Source organism: Thalassophryne amazonica, chromosome 14, assembly GCF_902500255.1.
Source record: "Thalassophryne amazonica chromosome 14, fThaAma1.1, whole genome shotgun sequence".
NCBI lineage: Eukaryota > Metazoa > Chordata > Actinopteri > Batrachoidiformes > Batrachoididae > Thalassophryne > Thalassophryne amazonica.
The window spans coordinates 30122778-30143431 of NC_047116.1; the positions used below are offsets into that span (position 1 = coordinate 30122778).

At 39.3% G+C, this 20654-nt stretch overlaps 2 protein-coding genes across 2 annotated transcripts; both read right to left on the reverse strand.

Annotated features, from left to right (window-relative positions):
• Positions 1–1573: 1573 nt before the first annotated feature.
• LOC117524640 (coiled-coil domain-containing protein 89-like) lies at positions 1574–4463 on the reverse strand. The gene is given in 6 exon segments (XM_034186457.1): positions 1574–2271; positions 2369–2468; positions 3460–3484; positions 3487–3535; positions 3623–3759; positions 3838–4463. Coding segments are annotated over 6 exon segments (951 nt in total). The 5' UTR covers positions 4391–4463; the 3' UTR covers positions 1574–2184.
• Positions 4464–17146: 12683 nt separating this feature from the next.
• On the reverse strand, positions 17147–20036 carry LOC117524624 (coiled-coil domain-containing protein 89-like). The gene is made up of 5 exons (XM_034186437.1): positions 19411–20036; positions 19196–19332; positions 19032–19108; positions 17942–18041; positions 17147–17844 (listed from the first exon to the last, which is right to left on the reverse strand). Exons 1-5 carry the CDS (start codon positions 19961–19963, stop codon positions 17758–17760), a joined length of 954 nt encoding a protein of 317 aa, XP_034042328.1. The 5' UTR covers positions 19964–20036; the 3' UTR covers positions 17147–17757.
• Positions 20037–20654: the final 618 nt, after the last annotated feature.

Below are 20654 nucleotides of genomic sequence, written 5' to 3' on the forward strand. Positions count from 1 at the left end.
GAATGCCATTTTCCTGTGGCATTTCATAAAGTTGGGTGGCACTGTGGAAGAGCTTAGGTTAGCTCTCTCGCCTCAGAGCAAGATGGTCCTGGGATCGACTCCCACCTGGTCCTTTCTGTGTGCAGTGTGCATGTTCTGTGTTTGTGCAGGTTAGGTGAACTGGAAAGTTTAAATTGACCACAGGTATGATTGAGGGTGTGGTTGTGTTTGTCTTTCTGTATGTGACCCTGCGATAAGTTGGCATCCTGTCAGGGTGTACTGTGCCTCTTGTCCTGTGACTGCTGGGCTGCTGAGACAGGCTCCAGCCCACTGTGACCCTTATGGGGGGGCTGGAGAATATATATATTATATATATGCGCATATGAAGGGTTCAGATGCAAAACCCAGTAAGGTCAAATCCACGACAGTGGGGCGGCATAGCAAAACACTTATGCATTATGTGATAAAAGCATCAAATTTGGCACACATATTCTAAATTAGCTAATGTTTATTTTCAGATATGGAGGTATCCTGGAGCTGACTTCTAATGAGCTACAGGGCTCAATAATGAATTACACAGGCGTCAAAATTTAAAAATGATCCAATCATGTGGAAAACTATACCACATTATTTGTCTTGTCATAACAATTCCAAAAAGGTATAGTTTGGACTATCTATGACTGAATGTTTTTGAGTTATGGGGTAAAAACAAGACAAATGGTGACAAAGATCAGTTTCAGTTTGTACAGGGGTCAAAAGTTAAAGTTGCTCCAATTTTGGTAAAAAGTGATGCAAATTATTGGTTGAAATAAAAGGATTAATAAATGGAATAGTTTTCTGTGCTGAATGCTTGGTCTCCAAAGTAAAGGTCAAACAAGGTCGACGTACATTGGATTCTATGACGTATGGCACATGTTACCCCGTAACATGATAATTAAGCATGACAGATGGTGCAAATTATTCCTTTTTAAAATGCTATTAACTCAACCAATAATTTGCATAATTTCTTTTACCAAAATTGGCGCAACTTTAACTTTTGACCCCTGTACAAACTGAAACTGACATTTATCACCATTTTTGCTGTTTTTATCCCATAACTCCATGGAATTGAGTCATAGATAGTCCAAACTGTACCTTTTTGGAATTGTTCTAATCAGACAAATAATGTGGTATAGTTTTCAACATGATTAGAACATTTCAAAATTTTGACCCTTGTATAATTCTTTATTGACACCTTGACCCCTGTAGCTCATTAGAGGTCAGTTTCAGGAAATCTCCATATCTGAAAATAAACATTTGGTAATTTAGAATGTGTGTGCCAAATTCCATGCTTTTATCACAAAATGCACAATTTTTATGGAAATTTTAGCTAAGCTGCACCACTACTAATATTTAGTTGAGGCCAAGTGTATACATACTACCTTTACTCTTAACCAAAACATCAATTTTGATAAGCATTCCCTACAATAATATCCCACAATACTCCTGAAAAAAAGTTGTGTAACATTTCACTGGATGAAAAAAGCGACATCTTCTGAGACTGTAAAGTCAGATTCTGCCGATTACAAAGACATTTATTCTTCACAGTGACAAAACAAGATGAAGCAAACAAAGACATGTATTACACTGAGGATGCATTTTAGCGATACCACCTTTCTCTTACGCCATAACCGATGAGTACCAAAGTGTAACGTGTTATATGGTGACACGGTATAATTTTTATGACACCTTCAGGGATAATCATTTGTCCATTCCCTGCAGGTTTTTAAAGCTTTACCACACTGCTGAGAGACAGGATCAGTCCTGCACAGACTGCCTGAGGATTGCCCAAACTCTTTACCTGCTGTGTTTGCGATGAAGAGGCTTTGTTCTCCAAAGCTGCAGGCCAAGACGTAATTAAAGAAGAATTTCTGACACAAAGGAATGTTAAACTGAATGATGGGTTTGTGAAATCTTCTTTGTCACTCTTTGGGAGAGAGAGAAAAATGACAAACTGTTCTTAGACAGGAACATTTGTATGTTTTGAAATTAACTGCTAATCACACGCTGTCAGTGGAAATGTCTGAATGTTACAATTTTGAGCCTCCAAGGTGAGTATGATAGCCTCCCACAGCAGGATTCTTACATAGTGAGTCCCACTGAAGAAGTCATCCAATGGTGAGAAACTGGCAGATGAGTGTTCAAGAATTACTTCAACGCCTCACGTTAGTAGTTCATGTGACGAAGTGTTGCATTCAGCAACCTTTCTTGTGCAAGAAGATCTTTCATGTGTTCTTTGAAGGCTTCAAAATCCTGTGAAATAATTGAGGAAACACACTGAGCACATATACACACACACACACACACACGCGTGTGTTTGGACATTATGTTATTCCTGACTAAAACCAACCATTTTCAGCTTATTATATTGTGTCTGGGATACATCCAGAGCACACTGCAGAGACTTCACTTTGGCATCTTTTTTAACAGCTGCTGCTTCCCGTTCAAATCTGGAGAGGGTTTATCAAGAGGTCACAGCAAAACTCAACTCAAACTTTATTCATAGAGCACATTTAAAACGATAGCAGTCGATCAAAGTGCTGTACAGAAGTGAGCACCGGGTTGTGCCCAATCATACGTAAATCAACAAATAGATTAAAAATAATAAGAATAATGACAATAATAAAATTACAGCAACAAAGTTTGAATTTTGTCATTTATAAAATGCCAGGGAGAAGAAGTGGGTTTTTAGGAAGTCTCTAGGTCCAGGGATGATCTAATATAGAGGGGGAGACTGTTCCAAAGCCTGGGGGCAGCCACCGCAAAGGATCGACCTCTAGACTTTACTCTAGTTCTTGGCACCTCCAACAACAGTTGGTCAGAAGACCTTAAAGCTCTGGTTGGGGTGTAGCAACGCAGGAGCTCAGAGAGGTACACAGGGGCCAGACCATTAACAGCTTTAAAAAGAATAAAGAGAAGTTTAAAATCAACGCAATATTGGACCCGAGAGCCAGCGGAAGGAGGCCAAGACTGGCGTGGTTGCGTTTTTTCTTGTCCGAGAGAAGACAAGCGGCAGCATTCTGAATGAGCTGAAGGTGGTTGAGAGAGGACTGGTCCAAGACAATCAGCAGAGCATGCTGTGGAAGTGTTTCCTCCAAACAGGACGTCTCCATCTTGGATTCATTAAGATTTAGAAAATTAGTGCTCATCCATGATTTAACATCACTCAAACAATCAAATAATGGCTGCACTGCATCACTGCCTATTAACCTCAGTGGCAGGTAAATCTGGACATCGTCCGCAAAGCAATGAAAAGGAATTTAATGTTTTCAAAAATTACCACCAAGGTAACACATATACAAAAGAAAAAGAATAGGGCCTAGAATGGAGTCTTGAGGGACTCCACAGGTCATTGGAGCCACATCTGACAAACAAAAGCATCCTGGGAACACAGCTTTGAAGAATATGATATCTGATATAATTTACTCATGAGCATGTCACCTGTCCTCTGCTTTGAGTCTGGCTGTTTCTCTTCTTTGCATTTTGTCTCCAGCTGCTGCATTTCCTGTTGTTTCACCTGAATTAACACCGACATGAACTAATGTGAAATAACTTTAACCGACAGTCTTGTGGTCTTGGTGCATAAAATAATGATAATCATCACCTGTATTGTTTTCTCGTGCTCTGTCGTCAGATGCAGCAGACTGTTTTTGTCTTTCTTGAGAGTTTCTATGCTTTCGTTCATCGTTTGTTCCAATAAAGCGTGCTTTTCTTCAGACTTTTGTAGCTGCAGTTTCAGAACTGATAATGGAAACAAGGCCCTGCATTTAGACATGTTAGTATTTTGTAACAGTGAAGATAATTACATTTCATACATACCTTTGCACAGCTCTACGGCATCTTTGTGCTGTTGCTGAGCTTGATGTAACCGATCACGTAGCGATGCCTCCTTGCACTGATGCTGAGCTGCTTCTTCTTGAAGTTGTGACTGTAAACACGTGTAGTTTTCTGACAGATGTCTGAGTTCTTGCTGAAGTTTTTGAATAAGTGCATCTTTGTCTTCCAGTTTTTGAGAGAAAAGTGTCTTGTTTTCTGACAGAAGGATTCTGTTCTCTTGCCTTAACTGGGCATTCTGTTTTTTGTACTCGTCCTTGAAAACAGTAATCGCTTGGTTGTTGGCAGCAAGGACCGCAAATCTCTTCTCTAATGTTGCAGATCTCTTTCTTTCCTGTTCCAGGTCTTTCTGATATCCAGCTACTCTAGCTTCCAGCTCTGTATTGAGTTCACGCACAGCGTCACATCGGACAAGTAGCTCGTCTGCTTTCTGTTTCAGTATGTTGATCAAACCTGACTGTTCCTCTGTTGTGGACAGCAACATCTCTGCTTCTGACATCTTCCACAGTTCCTCCAGTGACTTAAGAATGCTGTTCATTTAATAGGAATTGGGGAAAATAGCTGTTAAATGATGAGATTAAGAGTGATTCCCAGTAGATGCTTGAATAAACGTTTTATATTTTCATAAAAATTATCATATGTTAAAGGCTTTGAGTAGTCGGATTGGATTTCAATTTTAAATACCTCCTTTATGTATCGGAACCCCATTGTCAGCTATTTTTAGTTTAATCAAGCCACCACAAGATGGTGCTGTGCTGGTGGTTATTTATTTTGGCTTGGTCATAAGAGGAAACGTTCTACTTGTCAATTTAGACAATGCAATTATTGAGAGGTGGTCCGATCTTGAATCATTTAACATCATTTCACTTATGTGTTGAATGCTTAAAATTTCTTGCCATATGTGCAAGAAACTTTAAGCATTTAAACCCATGGTTATTTCACCAATGAACTTTTTGCTCATAAGTACAATGCATTGGGAAAGTATTCACAGTGCTTCACTTTTTCCACATTTTGTTATGTTACAGCCTTATTCCCAAATGGATGAAATTCTAAAAATTCTACACACAACACCCCAGAATGACAATTTTTTTTTTTAGATTTTTGCAAATTTATTAAAAAATAATAATAAAAAGAAATCACATGTACAAAGTATTCACAGCCTTTGCCATGAAGCTCAAAATTGAGCTCAGGTGCATCCAGTTTTCACTGATCATCCTTGAGCTGTTTCTACAGCTTAACTGGCGTCCACCTGGGGTAAATTCAGTTGACTGGACATAACTTGGAAAGGCACACACCTGTCTACATATAAGGTCCCACAGTTGACAGTGCATGTCAGAGTACAAACCAAGCATGAAGTCAAAGCAATTTTCTGTAGACCTCCAAGACAGGATTGTCTCGAGATGAACCATTTCTGCTGCTCTGAAAATCCCAACGAACACAGTGGCCTCCATCACCCACAAATGGAAGAAGTTTGTATCCATCCTTCCTGGATCTGGCTGCCCATCTAAACTGAGCAATCGGGGGAGAAGAGCCTTAGTCAGGGAGGTGACCGAGAACCTGATGGTCACTCTCTCAGAGCTCCAGCATTCCTCTGTGGAGAGAAGCGAATCTTCCAAAAAGACAGCCACCTCTGCAACAATCCACCAATCAGGCTTGTATGGTAGAGTGGCCAGATGGAAGCCACTCTTTAGGGCCATGTCACACCATGACAGGGGTGTCAGTAAAAGGCACATGACAGCCCATCTGGAGTTTACCAAAAGGCACCTGAAGGACTCTCAGACCATGAGAAACAAAATTTTCTGGTCTGATGATACAAAGATTGAACTCTTTGGTGTGAATGACAGGAGTCATGTTTGGAGGAAACCAGGCACCATCCCTACAGTGAAGCATGGTGGTGGGAGCATCATGCTGTGGGGATGTTTTTCAGTGGCAGGAACTGGGGAACTAGTCAGGATTGAGGGAAAGATGAATGCAGCAAAGTACAGAGACATCCTGGATGAAAACCTGCTCCAGAGTGCTCTTGACCTCAGACTAGGGCGACGGTTCATCTTTCACCAAGACAGTGACCCTACGCACACAGCAAAGATATCAAAAGAGTGGCTTCAGGACAATTCTGTGAATGTCCTTGAGTGGTCCATTCAGAGACCAGAACTGAATCTGACTGAACATCTCTGGAGAGGTCTGAAAATGGCTGTGCACCGACACTCCCCATTCAACCTGATGGAGCTTGAGAGGTGCTGTGAAGAGGAATGGACAAAACGGCCCAAAGAGAGGTGCACCAAGCTTCTGGCATCATATTCAAGAAGACTTGTGGTGCATCAACAAAGTATTGAGCAAAGGGTGTGAATACTACATGTGATTTCTTAGTTTTGTATTTTTAATAAATTTGCAAAAATTTCAAAAAAAATTTTTTTTCTTATGTTGTCATTATAGAGTGTTGTGAGTAGAATTTTGAGGGAAAAAATGAATTTACTCCATTTTGGAATAAGACTGTAACATAATAAAAAATGGAAAAAGTGAAGCACGATGAATACTCTCCGGATGCACCGTATAGCACATGACTATATCTCAATTAAAGAATGTCCCTTTCCATAAGTATTCACTAAATCTGACAACAAGAGGTATGATGTAATTTCCTCATGTTAATACCGTCATTGTGAAAGTGAACTTCAAACAGTATTTGTGTCCTAACGATTTATTTAGCAAGTTATTTAGTTGTATCAGGGCACAGGGTTAAGGTTATCCCAATTTAGGAATACCCCCTGTACATGAGTCAGACTGACATACTCTGAGTATTTTCATAATGATGTAATGTTGTGGGTGGCACGGTAGATTAGTGGTTAGCACTGTTGCTTCATAGCAAGAAGGTCGTGGGATCACTTACCATCTATGTGGCATCTACCTGTTCTCCTCGTGTTTGCGTAGAACAGTCTGTGAGTAAATGTCTGGAGTTATAGTTGATGTGGACATGTCCTGTCTCTGGCAATCAGTCTGTGAGCAGGACTTGTGTCCTTTCTTTAACACAGTGATGAGAGAGTTTGCGTAGAGCGAGGAGCGCAGGCAGCCTTTTTTTCTTTTAATTGTTCACATGTGTGCACATGAACGAATTGTCCGTGAGTGGACTGGAGATGTCTGGACTTTTTACTGAACGTGGACATGTCCTGTCTCTGGCAGTCAGTCTGTGAGCAGGACTTTTATGGACTGTATTTAAGCACATTTGTGAGAGAAGACCAAGGAGCTGCTGCAGCAGCTGCAGCCAGCAGCGTTTTTTTTTTTTTTTTTCTGTGCTCATAGTTTTTACTGCATTGTGTACACGGCGTCGTCATGACGCCGCACGACGCAACTCGAAGCGGGCCCGTGTGAAAGGGGCTTAATAAGGAATAGTCTTTGTGAAATAATGCACAGGCATCATGTAGAAGCTTGTCAACAAACTGATAGCCAAAGTAGGCGTTGTATTGCGTTATCTGATTGGTCGTTATCGATAGAAGGCGTCGCTCCATTGGCTAGCGCTACACTGCACGCAAAGTGTACTCGGCTCCACCAGTGGTCAACTCGGCATGTGGTACTGCTCAAAAAGTGGAGAATGGGCCAATCAGAAGTTGGCAAAATCACATACCATATAATAATAATAATAATAATATAGCCTTTGTTGTCATTATACATATACAAACATATGAAAAAAATTTGTCCTCTGCATTTAACCCATCCTAATTACAGTTAGACACAATCCAGCCACTAGGAACAGTGGGCAGCCAAAGTCCGGTGCTCGGGGGCCAACTTCAGAGAGACACTGCCTTGGTCAGGGGCAGACAACCCTAGGGGCAGGAGCAGACCCTAAATAAGCTTTTGTTTGTTTGAGGAAACTGGAGTGCCTGAAGGAAACCCATACAAACATGGAGAGAACACGCAAACTCCATACAGAAAGGGCGGGAAGCTATCCCACGACCTTCTTGCTGCGAGGCAACAGTGCTAGCCACTAAGTAACTGTGCCATCCATGGGATAGGCTTCCTGTGAACCTTGTTTGGAGTAAGGGGGTACAGAAAATGAATGAATCAATGTAATGTTACATACAGAAGTAGTTGTGGGCTTTCACCAAATAGTCACTAAGACCCAGTGTCCTATCAAATTATTTTATAAAGTGATTTAAAAACCAAACCCAACATGCTAATTTAAAGAAAATTAACAGAAAATTAAAGCAATGATTCAGCACACAAATAACAGCATGGTCATATAAAACCTGCACTACAAACTGCGAGAAATCAAATTCAATTGTACTTGGACAAATCATCAATCATTTGTCTTCAAATTTTAAATCACTGATTCGATTTCTCCTTCACACAAGCAGTATAGCTGGAGTCTTTAGAAAATGAATGGTCCCAATAAGATAATTTGAAAATGTATTTCTTACACGAAGAAAAATACGTTAACAATAAAGGGTATTATTCACAAAACCACTCCATAAATTACCTTGTTAGGACGTTACTCAGCAAATGATTTCGGCATTCACTCAGATAAAACGACAAAACAATGCACTCATCACGAAGATGGATTAAAACTAAACTTTTCTTGAGGGTAATAGAAATTATGTTAATATATACTAATTTGAAGCAGGCAAGAATTCGACAACATTCGGGCACGTTGGATAGATTTTTGAAAGTTTTTACATACCTCTGAAACAATGACACAAGAGTTTGAAGCTTGTATCGAACTCGGTTTGTTGTTGATCATAAATCTGAACCCCGGGTCGCGCTGTTGGCGGAAGTATTGCGGCGGCCATTTTACTACACCCAACATGATCGCTCTTTCAGCTGAGTGTGAGACAATGCAACAAGGAAAATGTTACCCCCACCACCGCACCCCCTTATAATACTTATTCTTTAATGTTCAAACAAACGTTTATCTATTTCAGTCTGCACTGACGTAATTTATTTAAATTTTTCTTTTTCGTTTTCTTCTTCTTCTGGCTACTCCCATAATAGGGGTCGCCACAGCAGATCAGTCGTTTCCATTTCATCCTGTCCATTGTATCTTCCTCTATCACACCAACCACCTGCATGTCCTCCCTCACCATATCCATAAACCTGCTCTTTGGCCTCCTTTATTCCTCCTGCCTGGTGGCTCCATCCTCAGCATCCTTCTCCCTATATACCCTGAAGTCCCTCCTCTGCACATGTCCAAACCATCTGAATTTACAGAAATATTGGGAAACATGATTGGATACATAATAATATTGCCCTATTATTTATTATATTGTTATTTGAACATATGGATTTATTTGTACCCTCCTCCTGTGCCACAGATATTTGTCATTTATGCAATGGACCACTGATGGAACATAGACAGATCTAGTGTTATTATAGCCGAGAGCAGCCATTTTTTTTTCAGTGGTCCATGGACCACTGGTGGTCTATGAGCATATGGCTCTATGTCTGGGAGCAAACCCTAGGGGTCCATGAGTATATTGGTAAAATATCAAATTTTAAATTAATCATATTAAAAAAATCTATTTGATTAAAAAATTATATAAAAGTCTAATTGATAGTAATATAGTGTTGGAGGAGTGTGAGTTATGTGGTCTGTGAGATCTTTCTTTCTTTCTTTATTTATTTGGTTAAGTGGTCTTGGTCTAAAAAAGTTTGAGAAACACTGCCCCAGAGGTTTTACACAAGTGCATTGGCTGAAACAGTTTACGATTGTCACGCAATTAAATATATTTACTTGGTCTCTGGCAGTTAATATATTGAATCTTTAATCATCACATCAGTTGTGTGTTCAATGATCTTCACATGCTCAACTAATTATTACCTCCGCCAAGGAGGTTATGTTTTCGGTCGTTTGTTTGTTTGTCTGTTTGTCAGCAGGATAACTCAAAAAGATTTGAACGGATTTTGATGAAATTTTGTGGAGTGGTTGTAAATGACAAGAGGAACAAGTGATTAAATTCTAGTGGTGATCCGGATCACGATCCGGATCCCGATGCTAACGCGTTAGCATGTCTATGGCATTTTCAATGTTAAAAGTTAGCATTAAGCAGTTGCAGCTGTCATCACGTTCGGGTGCATTTGTTTTCAAATTGTAATATTTCTTACATTTATTTTTGTTTATATATTAATAATCTAATGATTATTATATACAATTTTAGAGAAAGAGACAAAAAGAAATAGATTACTGTGCCAAGGAGGGAATCTCTTTAGGGTCAGTGACCCTATGGCCTTGTTTAGAGAAGTGTTTCATAAATGTTAAAAAATTCATATATTTGCAGTTTAGTTGAATAATAAATTGAATTTTGTCTCTTATTTGTTTTTGTCTATAAGCACATATCAGTGCTCAGATGACAGTAGCTTGTGGGAAAAGTGCAAGTTGCAATAAACTGTGATGCCAAGCGCTAAGGATACATGCTATCCAGTCACAGCAGATGAAACTTTTTTTTACTACTGAACAAACATCATTGTTAGACTTTTTTAGGTTCAATGATTCCACGGCGTGTAGATGTTATGGCGTCAGTGACCCCATGGCCTTGGCGGAGGTTTGCACTCTCTGAGTGCGTCTAGTTACTAATTACTTTTTCTTCAATCAGTCAGTCAGTCAGTCAATCAATGTGTATTCAAGAAATACAAATCAAGAAATACAATTCATAGGAATAAAAGCAAACATGCAAAAAAATAAAATCATACAATAAAATCAAAAAGGCACATAAAACGTAAACATGCCACAGCGTCACTGGGTGTTAAAAGCACAATTTAAATAAATAAATCTTGGTCTCAAAAATCATTTGGAGTTATATTATGACATTTCTTCCTGAACTGATTTGATACTGCAGTGTTGGCTCTGAGTTTGTCTACCTAGTGATCTCCATGGTTACTAAGGCTTTCTGGGAGAACCATGTGACTGGTGACATTTGAACCAGTTTCTTGATTCGTTCGTTTCACATTGCTGGGTCGGTAGCAGGTGGCGCCCCACACACCAATGTGGACATCACGCTTGTTTTGAAAAGTGGCTCGGAGTCAGTTGGGGGGCGGGGGAGCAACCTCAAAATACTGTAGGAATTTTTCCTCTAAGGCACATTTCCTGAAATTACTCAAGAGCACCACCAGAAATTTTGGTTCAAGTGAAAACCTCAATTACTACTCTTTGAAAGAGAGAGAGAGAAACAAAGAGCCACTTTTTTTTTTTTTTTTTTTTTGCTTCATTGCCACCATGTGGATTCTGAGATGGACATCAGACTTTATGTTTTCTCTTACATATAAGAGGTGGAAGAAAATTTCTCCTGGGATTGATGAATATAGGGAACACTGCTATATAATACTGATGCAAGTGAGTGCAGTTGACTACACAAGGCAGTCAAAGAGTTGCAGTCTTTTATCTGTTTCATAGTATTGTAGAACAGTGGTCAAGAACCGTACTCCTGGAGACTACCTGCTCTCCATATTTTCGATGTGTAGCTGCTGCAACCACATCTGATCAGTCAAATCTGGTATTTCTGATCTCTTGATTAGCTGAGAACACCTGGCTTACTTAGTTAGCAGTGGGTGGCGGAGCACGAGTTGGAAAACATACACAGCAGGTGATCTCCAACAACAGGGTTGTTGATCCCTGAAGGAGGAACTAATGGCAACATTGGATGGCAATGTTCAAGTGTACATCAACCTGTGCCAGTGGGTAGGTCTTCAAGGTTGTCTGAGTGGCTGTTGAAGATGATCCACGTAGTGTTTGGCCATTGACTGTGTTGACTGAGGAAAATGGGAATGCTGTAGAGAACTTGTTGAAGGACAAACGTGCCTATTATAGTGGTGCAGCTTAGCTAAAATTTCCATAAAAATTATTTATTTTGTGATAGAAGCATGGAATTTGGCACACATATTCTAAATTCACTAATGTTTATTTTCAGATATAGAGCCATCCTGGAGCTGACCTCTAATGAGTTACAGGGGTCAAGGGGTCAATAAAGAATTACACAGGGGTCAAAATGTTAAAATTCTCCAGTCATGTTGAAAACTACACAACATTATTTGTCTGATCATAACCATTCCAAAAAGGTATAGTTTGGACTATCTGTGACTGAATTCCATGGAGTTATGGGGTAAAAACAGCAAAAATGGTGATAAAGGTCAGTTTCAGTTTGTACAGGGGTCAAAAGTTAAAGCTGCTCCAGTTTTGCTAAAGAATTCTGCAAATTATTGGTTGAGTTAATAGCATTTTAAAAAGGAATAGCTTGCACAACCTGTCATACTTAGTTACCGTACCATGTTACAGGGTAACATATGTCATATACGTCATAGAATCCAATTGATGTCGACCTTGTCTGACCTTTACTTTGGAGACCAAGTATTCAACACAGTCAAAACTATTCCATTTATGAATCCTTTTCCATTTATTAATCCTTCAGAAAGCCTAATCTGTCAGACAGTCAGTTATTTTCTGCACTTACAGTCATAGGGCAAGAGGCCTGTGACTGCTGGGATAGGCTCCAGCCCCCATGACCCTTAATTGGAGTAAGCAGATACAGAAATGAATGCATGAAAAGCCTGATTTGTCTTCGGTTTTTTGAGACAAACAATTTAACAATTTTTCCACTCCATTGTTTTAAAAAATAGAAGCTATTTCATGTTTGCATTGTTTGTAATATTAAACATTTGTAACTTGTGTCCTGTTAAGTGCAGATGCAAATCCCTATGCTATCAATGCCGGTGTTTGGCCACATGGTGGCGGTACCGGACTACGGCTCAAGGTTGGCTGTGGCGAAACAAACAGGAAGTCGTGGATGTGCCATCATTTGTTTTTCCTCTCTATGTTGTCTCTCATGTGTTTGAATCCACTTTAATCCTGTTACGCAGTAATTCGTACCCACATTAATTTCAAGCAGTTTTATTTGGCTCATTTTTGTTCGTTTTACATCAGTGTTTACATAGTATCCAGTTAGGTAACAGTGAATTACTGGGATGCAAAATGATCTCATGGAAATGTAACATTTTGTTCATATTTGTGCCTGTTTTCTGAAAGCTTAGGGATACAGAAGTAATGCAGCTGTACTACCAGAAAACTTGGGGGTAGTGAAGTCAAAGTTTAAGTGAGAGAACCCTAGGCAAACGTTCATGAGAATGTTTTTCCAAGAATTTTGTAGATATAATCTTGTCATGAAGTATTTAATGGCCTCACAGACCTCCTTTTTAAACCACTGACTACTTTTTTTTTTTGTTTCCCAGCAAATAACCAAGCCCCAGCCTCTGCCATGTGAAATAAAGCAAATCTGGAAGTGGAAAATCTTGCAGTCCCTTGAATGGCTGCTTGAGGCTGGCTCTAAAAGGGGATTACCTGCAGGTCCCATAGAAGCCCATGTTAAGATGTCCACCTTTAGAGCAGCACCTTTGCATCTAGGTACAAAAATACGATCTTGGTCTCTATCACTAGTTTCACTCTCCATGACAACTGTACAAGGGGTGATTGTTTTTTAAATAAGCCATCAATATAACATATTTTAAGCCATAAAGTTACACATAATTAGGGGTGTGGTTACTTTGGGTGACAGCCCAGTGGGCATAATGATTTTGTATCAGTTTTTTTTTATGATTACATTTTGATGTCACGCCAATGTCAATTTCCCCATGTTGTAACAACATCTTAATATGACATTGATAATATGTCAAAATGTGGTTAGGTTCCTCACATGTACTTGGATTAATTTTTATTTTCTGTCAGAAACCCATAGGAACTGTATTTACCCATTGCAGCAGATGTGTTACTTGTTTTAGCATTTATTATAGTAAGTTGAATATCTACGTACATTGAATATTGATGTTGATCCAATTTTGAATTCCAACATATTTTCTACATCAATTCAATGCCAGACTTCAACATGGATCAACACTAAATCAGTATCATTTTGCCTGCTGGGAGGTAGTGTGTGCCGTGAGCCGAGTCTAGAGTGCAAATAGCAGACACTGCTAGCAGTGGCTACTAGCTATTGTGGACTGACTATGTCTGTCCTTTCTGAGTATTTATTAAAAATATCAGTGATAATCTAGCTTGTTGTGCAGATAATTATCCTAACGGACCACCTTACAAGTCTGTGCTCCAGTATTACTGACAAGTAAAATTTTCACATTACTTAATTTGTATGTTAGCACCATCAGTGTTGTTAGCAGGTTTTGGTAGCTTTGTTACTCCATGATTATTGAGGAAATAAGCTGGTCATAATTTTTAATGCCCACAATCAACCCATTCTTCATGAAAACCTTTACATTGTCTACAAAAAATGTTTTAATAAACACCAAACTGAAGTTTAGGTTTAGCTTGTTCTGTAACTCTGAGATGGGGGTGTGTTCGGGCTTCATTTTTCCCGCCCAGCTCACACAGGGTCTTGCCCATGCTCCATCTCTTTACTTATTTCTGAGTTGGCAAGGACTTTGGGTGTCGCCAGCTTCAAAACAAAAGTGGCCCACATATACAACAAGAGTTCACAACAGTCACACTGCAGTTTTCTAAAAGTTTTCTTTTTCACAGTAAAATTGGCAGCAGTGGAATTGTTTGTTTTGGGAGAACTCACTGTATATCGTGTTTTCCTAGGGCAGCCTTTCTCAGAGTGGCTCTTGGACCACTGGTACTCTGTGAGTGACACCTAGTGGCCTGTGAGAATATTGGTAAAATATGACATGTTAAATTAATATATTCTAAGCTGAAAGTGCTTCTCAGACTGTTGTAAAACAACTCCAAATTCTAATGGATATTACCGGTGTCGCAGACCGAACGGTCCGCCCCAAAAAAATCTGTCCGCCTTTTGCATCTGTGCATGCGTCATTTCGGACAACAGCAGCACATCTGAGACGGAGTCTCTTCAACCAAAGTAATCAAATGGATTAATGGGATTATTAACCCTGTAACACTCCTTTATAAAAGAAAGGAGGAACCTGCAGATCCTACACAGACTTGCCAAGACTCCTGTTCTGCCCTCAGGCAGGAGATGATGAGGGATACATTTCCAGCTGTGAAGCATTGTTGAATGCCAACATTTGTAACTGAATCATGTTTGCTCACAAATTAGGAGACAACTCACATTAAACATAACACAGTTATAGGCTAATGTATTATATGTTTAAAATGAAAATTTAAGCCAAAACTTCTCAGTATCTTAACATTACTTTACTTAGAAACTCACATTCAAAACAAGGTATTTTTTCACTTTCACAGTCAAGCAAGACCTTTTTATATTCTTGTCAATTTCTCAGTATTAATATTAGGGATAGACTTCTACTACATTCTTAAAAAATAGACATCGTCAAAGGTTTGAAATATGAATTGAGGTTAATATTGTTGAAATCTTAGTGTGGTACTGTGTACCACTCCATTTATTGTTATTATCATCTAGAACTACATTGTAAGATCTTTCAAAATACACAGGCAATAAATCACTTTTGCAGTGATAAATGGTAAATAGACTACATTTATATAGCGCTTTTCCATCTGCATCAGACGCTCAAAGCGCTTTTAAAAATAATGCCTCACATTCACCCAGATGGTGCTGCCATACAAGGCGCTCAATAAACACCGGGAGCAATAGGGGATTAAAGACCTTGCCCAAGGTCCCAGCCAGTCAGGCTGGGATTTGAACTGAGGATCTTCTGGTCTCAAGCCCAGCGCCTTAACCACTAGACCTCCCCAGTGATATATGATAATAAAATATGACCAATTATGACAAAATCAAAATTATTACGATAAATAAGATGGAATGCCATTTTCCTGTGGCATTTCATAAAGTTGGGTGGCACTGTGGAAGAGCTTAGGTTAGCTCTCTCGCCTCAGAGCAAGATGGTCCTGGGATCGACTCCCACCTGGTCCTTTCTGTGTGCAGTGTGCATGTTCTGTGTTTGTGCAGGTTAGGTGAACTGGAAAGTTTAAATTGACCACAGGTATGATTGAGGGTGTGGTTGTGTTTGTCTTTCTGTATGTGACCCTGCGATAAGTTGGCATCCTGTCAGGGTGTACTGTGCCTCTTGTCCTGTGACTGCTGGGCTGCTGAGACAGGCTCCAGCCCACTGTGACCCTTATGGGGGGGCTGGAGAATATATATATTATATATATGCGCATATGAAGGGTTCAGATGCAAAACCCAGTAAGGTCAAATCCACGACAGTGGGGCGGCATAGCAAAACACTTATGCATTATGTGATAAAAGCATCAAATTTGGCACACATATTCTAAATTAGCTAATGTTTATTTTCAGATATGGAGGTATCCTGGAGCTGACTTCTAATGAGCTACAGGGCTCAATAATGAATTACACAGGCGTCAAAATTTAAAAATGATCCAATCATGTGGAAAACTATACCACATTATTTGTCTTGTCATAACAATTCCAAAAAGGTATAGTTTGGACTATCTATGACTGAATGTTTTTGAGTTATGGGGTAAAAACAAGACAAATGGTGACAAAGATCAGTTTCAGTTTGTACAGGGGTCAAAAGTTAAAGTTGCTCCAATTTTGGTAAAAAGTGATGCAAATTATTGGTTGAAATAAAAGGATTAATAAATGGAATAGTTTTCTGTGCTGAATGCTTGGTCTCCAAAGTAAAGGTCAAACAAGGTCGACGTACATTGGATTCTATGACGTATGGCACATGTTACCCCGTAACATGATAATTAAGCATGACAGATGGTGCAAATTATTCCTTTTTAAAATGCTATTAACTCAACCAATAATTTGCATAATTTCTTTTACCAAAATTGGCGCAACTTTAACTTTTGACCCCTGTACAAACTGAAACTGACATTTATCACCATTTTTGCTGTTTTTATCCCATAACTCCATGGAATTGAGTCATAGATAGTCCAAACTGTACCTTTTTGGAATTGTTCTAATCAGACAAATAATGTGGTATAGTTTTCAACATGATTAGAACATTTCAAAATTTTGACCCTTGTATAATTCTTTATTGACACCTTGACCCCTGTAGCTCATTAGAGGTCAGTTTCAGGAAATCTCCATATCTGAAAATAAACATTTGGTAATTTAGAATGTGTGTGCCAAATTCCATGCTTTTATCACAAAATGCACAATTTTTATGGAAATTTTAGCTAAGCTGCACCACTACTAATATTTAGTTGAGGCCAAGTGTATACATACTACCTTTACTCTTAACCAAAACATCAATTTTGATAAGCATTCCCTACAATAATATCCCACAATACTCCTGAAAAAAAGTTGTGTAACATTTCACTGGATGAAAAAAGCGACATCTTCTGAGACTGTAAAGTCAGATTCTGCCGATTACAAAGACATTTATTCTTCACAGTGACAAAACAAGATGAAGCAAACAAAGACATGTATTACACTGAGGATGCATTTTAGCGATACCACCTTTCTCTTACGCCATAACCGATGAGTACCAAAGTGTAACGTGTTATATGGTGACACGGTATAATTTTTATGACACCTTCAGGGATAATCATTTGTCCATTCCCTGCAGGTTTTTAAAGCTTTACCACACTGCTGAGAGACAGGATCAGTCCTGCACAGACTGCCTGAGGATTGCCCAAACTCTTTACCTGCTGTGTTTGCGATGAAGAGGCTTTGTTCTCCAAAGCTGCAGGCCAAGACGTAATTAAAGAAGAATTTCTGACACAAAGGAATGTTAAACTGAATGATGGGTTTGTGAAATCTTCTTTGTCACTCTTTGGGAGAGAGAGAAAAATGACAAACTGTTCTTAGACAGGAACATTTGTATGTTTTGAAATTAACTGCTAATCACACGCTGTCAGTGGAAATGTCTGAATGTTACAATTTTGAGCCTCCAAGGTGAGTATGATAGCCTCCCACAGCAGGATTCTTACATAGTGAGTCCCACTGAAGAAGTCATCCAATGGTGAGAAACTGGCAGATGAGTGTTCAAGAATTACTTCAACGCCTCACGTTAGTAGTTCATGTGACGAAGTGTTGCATTCAGCAACCTTTCTTGTGCAAGAAGATCTTTCATGTGTTCTTTGAAGGCTTCAAAATCCTGTGAAATAATTGAGGAAACACACTGAGCACATATACACACACACACACACACACGCGTGTGTTTGGACATTATGTTATTCCTGACTAAAACCAACCATTTTCAGCTTATTATATTGTGTCTGGGATACATCCAGAGCACACTGCAGAGACTTCACTTTGGCATCTTTTTTAACAGCTGCTGCTTCCCGTTCAAATCTGGAGAGGGTTTATCAAGAGGTCACAGCAAAACTCAACTCAAACTTTATTCATAGAGCACATTTAAAACGATAGCAGTCGATCAAAGTGCTGTACAGAAGTGAGCACCGGGTTGTGCCCAATCATACGTAAATCAACAAATAGATTAAAAATAATAAGAATAATGACAATAATAAAATTACAGCAACAAAGTTTGAATTTTGTCATTTATAAAATGCCAGGGAGAAGAAGTGGGTTTTTAGGAAGTCTCTAGGTCCAGGGATGATCTAATATAGAGGGGGAGACTGTTCCAAAGCCTGGGGGCAGCCACCGCAAAGGATCGACCTCTAGACTTTACTCTAGTTCTTGGCACCTCCAACAACAGTTGGTCAGAAGACCTTAAAGCTCTGGTTGGGGTGTAGCAACGCAGGAGCTCAGAGAGGTACACAGGGGCCAGACCATTAACAGCTTTAAAAAGAATAAAGAGAAGTTTAAAATCAACGCAATATTGGACCGGGAGCCAGCGGAAGGAGGCCAAGACTGGCGTGGTTGCGTTTTTTCTTGTCCGAGAGAAGACAAGCGGCAGCATTCTGAATGAGCTGAAGGTGGTTGAGAGAGGACTGGTCCAAGACAATCAGCAGAGCATGCTGTGGAAGTGTTTCCTCCAAACAGGACGTCTCCATCTTGGATTCATTAAGATTTAGAAAATTAGTGCTCATCCATGATTTAACATCACTCAAACAATCAAATAATGGCTGCACTGCATCACTGCCTATTAACCTCAGTGGCAGGTAAATCTGGACATCGTCCGCAAAGCAATGAAAAGGAATTTAATGTTTTCAAAAATTACCACCAAGGTAACACATATACAAAAGAAAAAGAATAGGGCCTAGAATGGAGTCTTGAGGGACTCCACAGGTCATTGGAGCCACATCTGACAAACAAAAGCATCCTGGGAACACAGCTTTGAAGAATATGATATCTGATATAATTTACTCATGAGCATGTCACCTGTCCTCTGCTTTGAGTCTGGCTGTTTTCTCTTCTTTGCATTTTGTCTCCAGCTGCTGCATTTCCTGTTGTTTCACCTGAATTAACACCGACATGAACTAATGTGAAATAACTTTAACCGACAGTCTTGTGGTCTTGGTGCATAAAATAATGATAATCATCACCTGTATTGTTTTCTCGTGCTCTGTCGTCAGATGCAGCAGACTGTTTTTGTCTTTCTTGAGAGTTTCTATGCTTTCGTTCATCGTTTGTTCCAATAAAGCGTGCTTTTCTTCAGACTTTTGTAGCTGCAGTTTCAGAACTGATAATGGAAACAAGGCCCTGCATTTAGACATGTTAGTATTTTGTAACAGTGAAGATAATTACATTTCATACATACCTTTGCACAGCTCTACGGCATCTTTGTGCTGTTGCTGAGCTTGATGTAACCGATCACGTAGCGATGCCTCCTTGCACTGATGCTGAGCTGCTTCTTCTTGAAGTTGTGACTGTAAACACGTGTAGTTTTCTGACAGATGTCTGAGTTCTTGCTGAAGTTTTTGAATAAGTGCATCTTTGTCTTCCAGTTTTTGAGAGAAAAGTGTCTTGTTTTCTGACAGAAGGATTCTGTTCTCTTGCCTTAACTGGGCATTCTGTTTTTTGTACTCGTCCTTGAAAACAGTAATCGCTTGGTTGTTGGCAGCAAGGACCGCAAATCTCTTCTCTAATGTTGCAGATCTCTTTCTTTCCTGTTCCAGGTCTTTCTGATATCCAGCTACTCTAGCTTCCAGCTCTGTATTGAGTTCACGCACAGCGTCACATCGGACAAGTAGCTCGTCTGCTTTCTGTTTCAGTATGTTGATCAAACCTGACTGTTCCTCTGTTGTGGACAGCAACATCTCTGCTTCTGACATCTTCCACAGTTCCTCCAGTGACTTAAGAATGCTGTTCATTTAATAGGAATTGGGGAAAATAGCTGTTAAATGATGAGATTAAGAGTGATTCCCAGTAGATGCTTGAATAAACGTTTTATATTTTCATAAAAATTATCATATGTTAAAGGCTTTGAGTAGTCGGATTGGATTTCAATTTTAAATACCTCCTTTATGTATCGGAACCCCATTGTCAGCTATTTTTAGTTTAATCAAGCCACCACAAGATGGTGCTGTGCTGGTGGTTATTTATTTTGGCTTGGTCATAAGAGGAAACGTTCTACTTGTCAATTTAGACAATGCAATTATTGAGAGGTGGTCCGATCTTGAATCATTTAACATCATTTCACTTATGTGTTGAATGCTTAAAATTTCTTGCCATATGTGCAAGAAACTTTAAGCATTTAAACCCATGGTTATTTCACCAATGAACTTTTTGCTCATAAGTACAATGCATTGGGAAAGTATTCACAGTGCTTCACTTTTTCCACATTTTGTTATGTTACAGCCTTATTCCCAAATGGATGAAATTCTAAAAATTCTACACACAACACCCCAGAATGACAATTTTTTTTTTTAGATTTTTGCAAATTTATTAAAAAATAATAATAAAAGAAATCACATGTACAAAGTATTCACAGCCTTTGCCATGAAGCTCAAAATTGAGCTCAGGTGCATCCAGTTTTCACTGATCATCCTTGAGCTGTTTCTA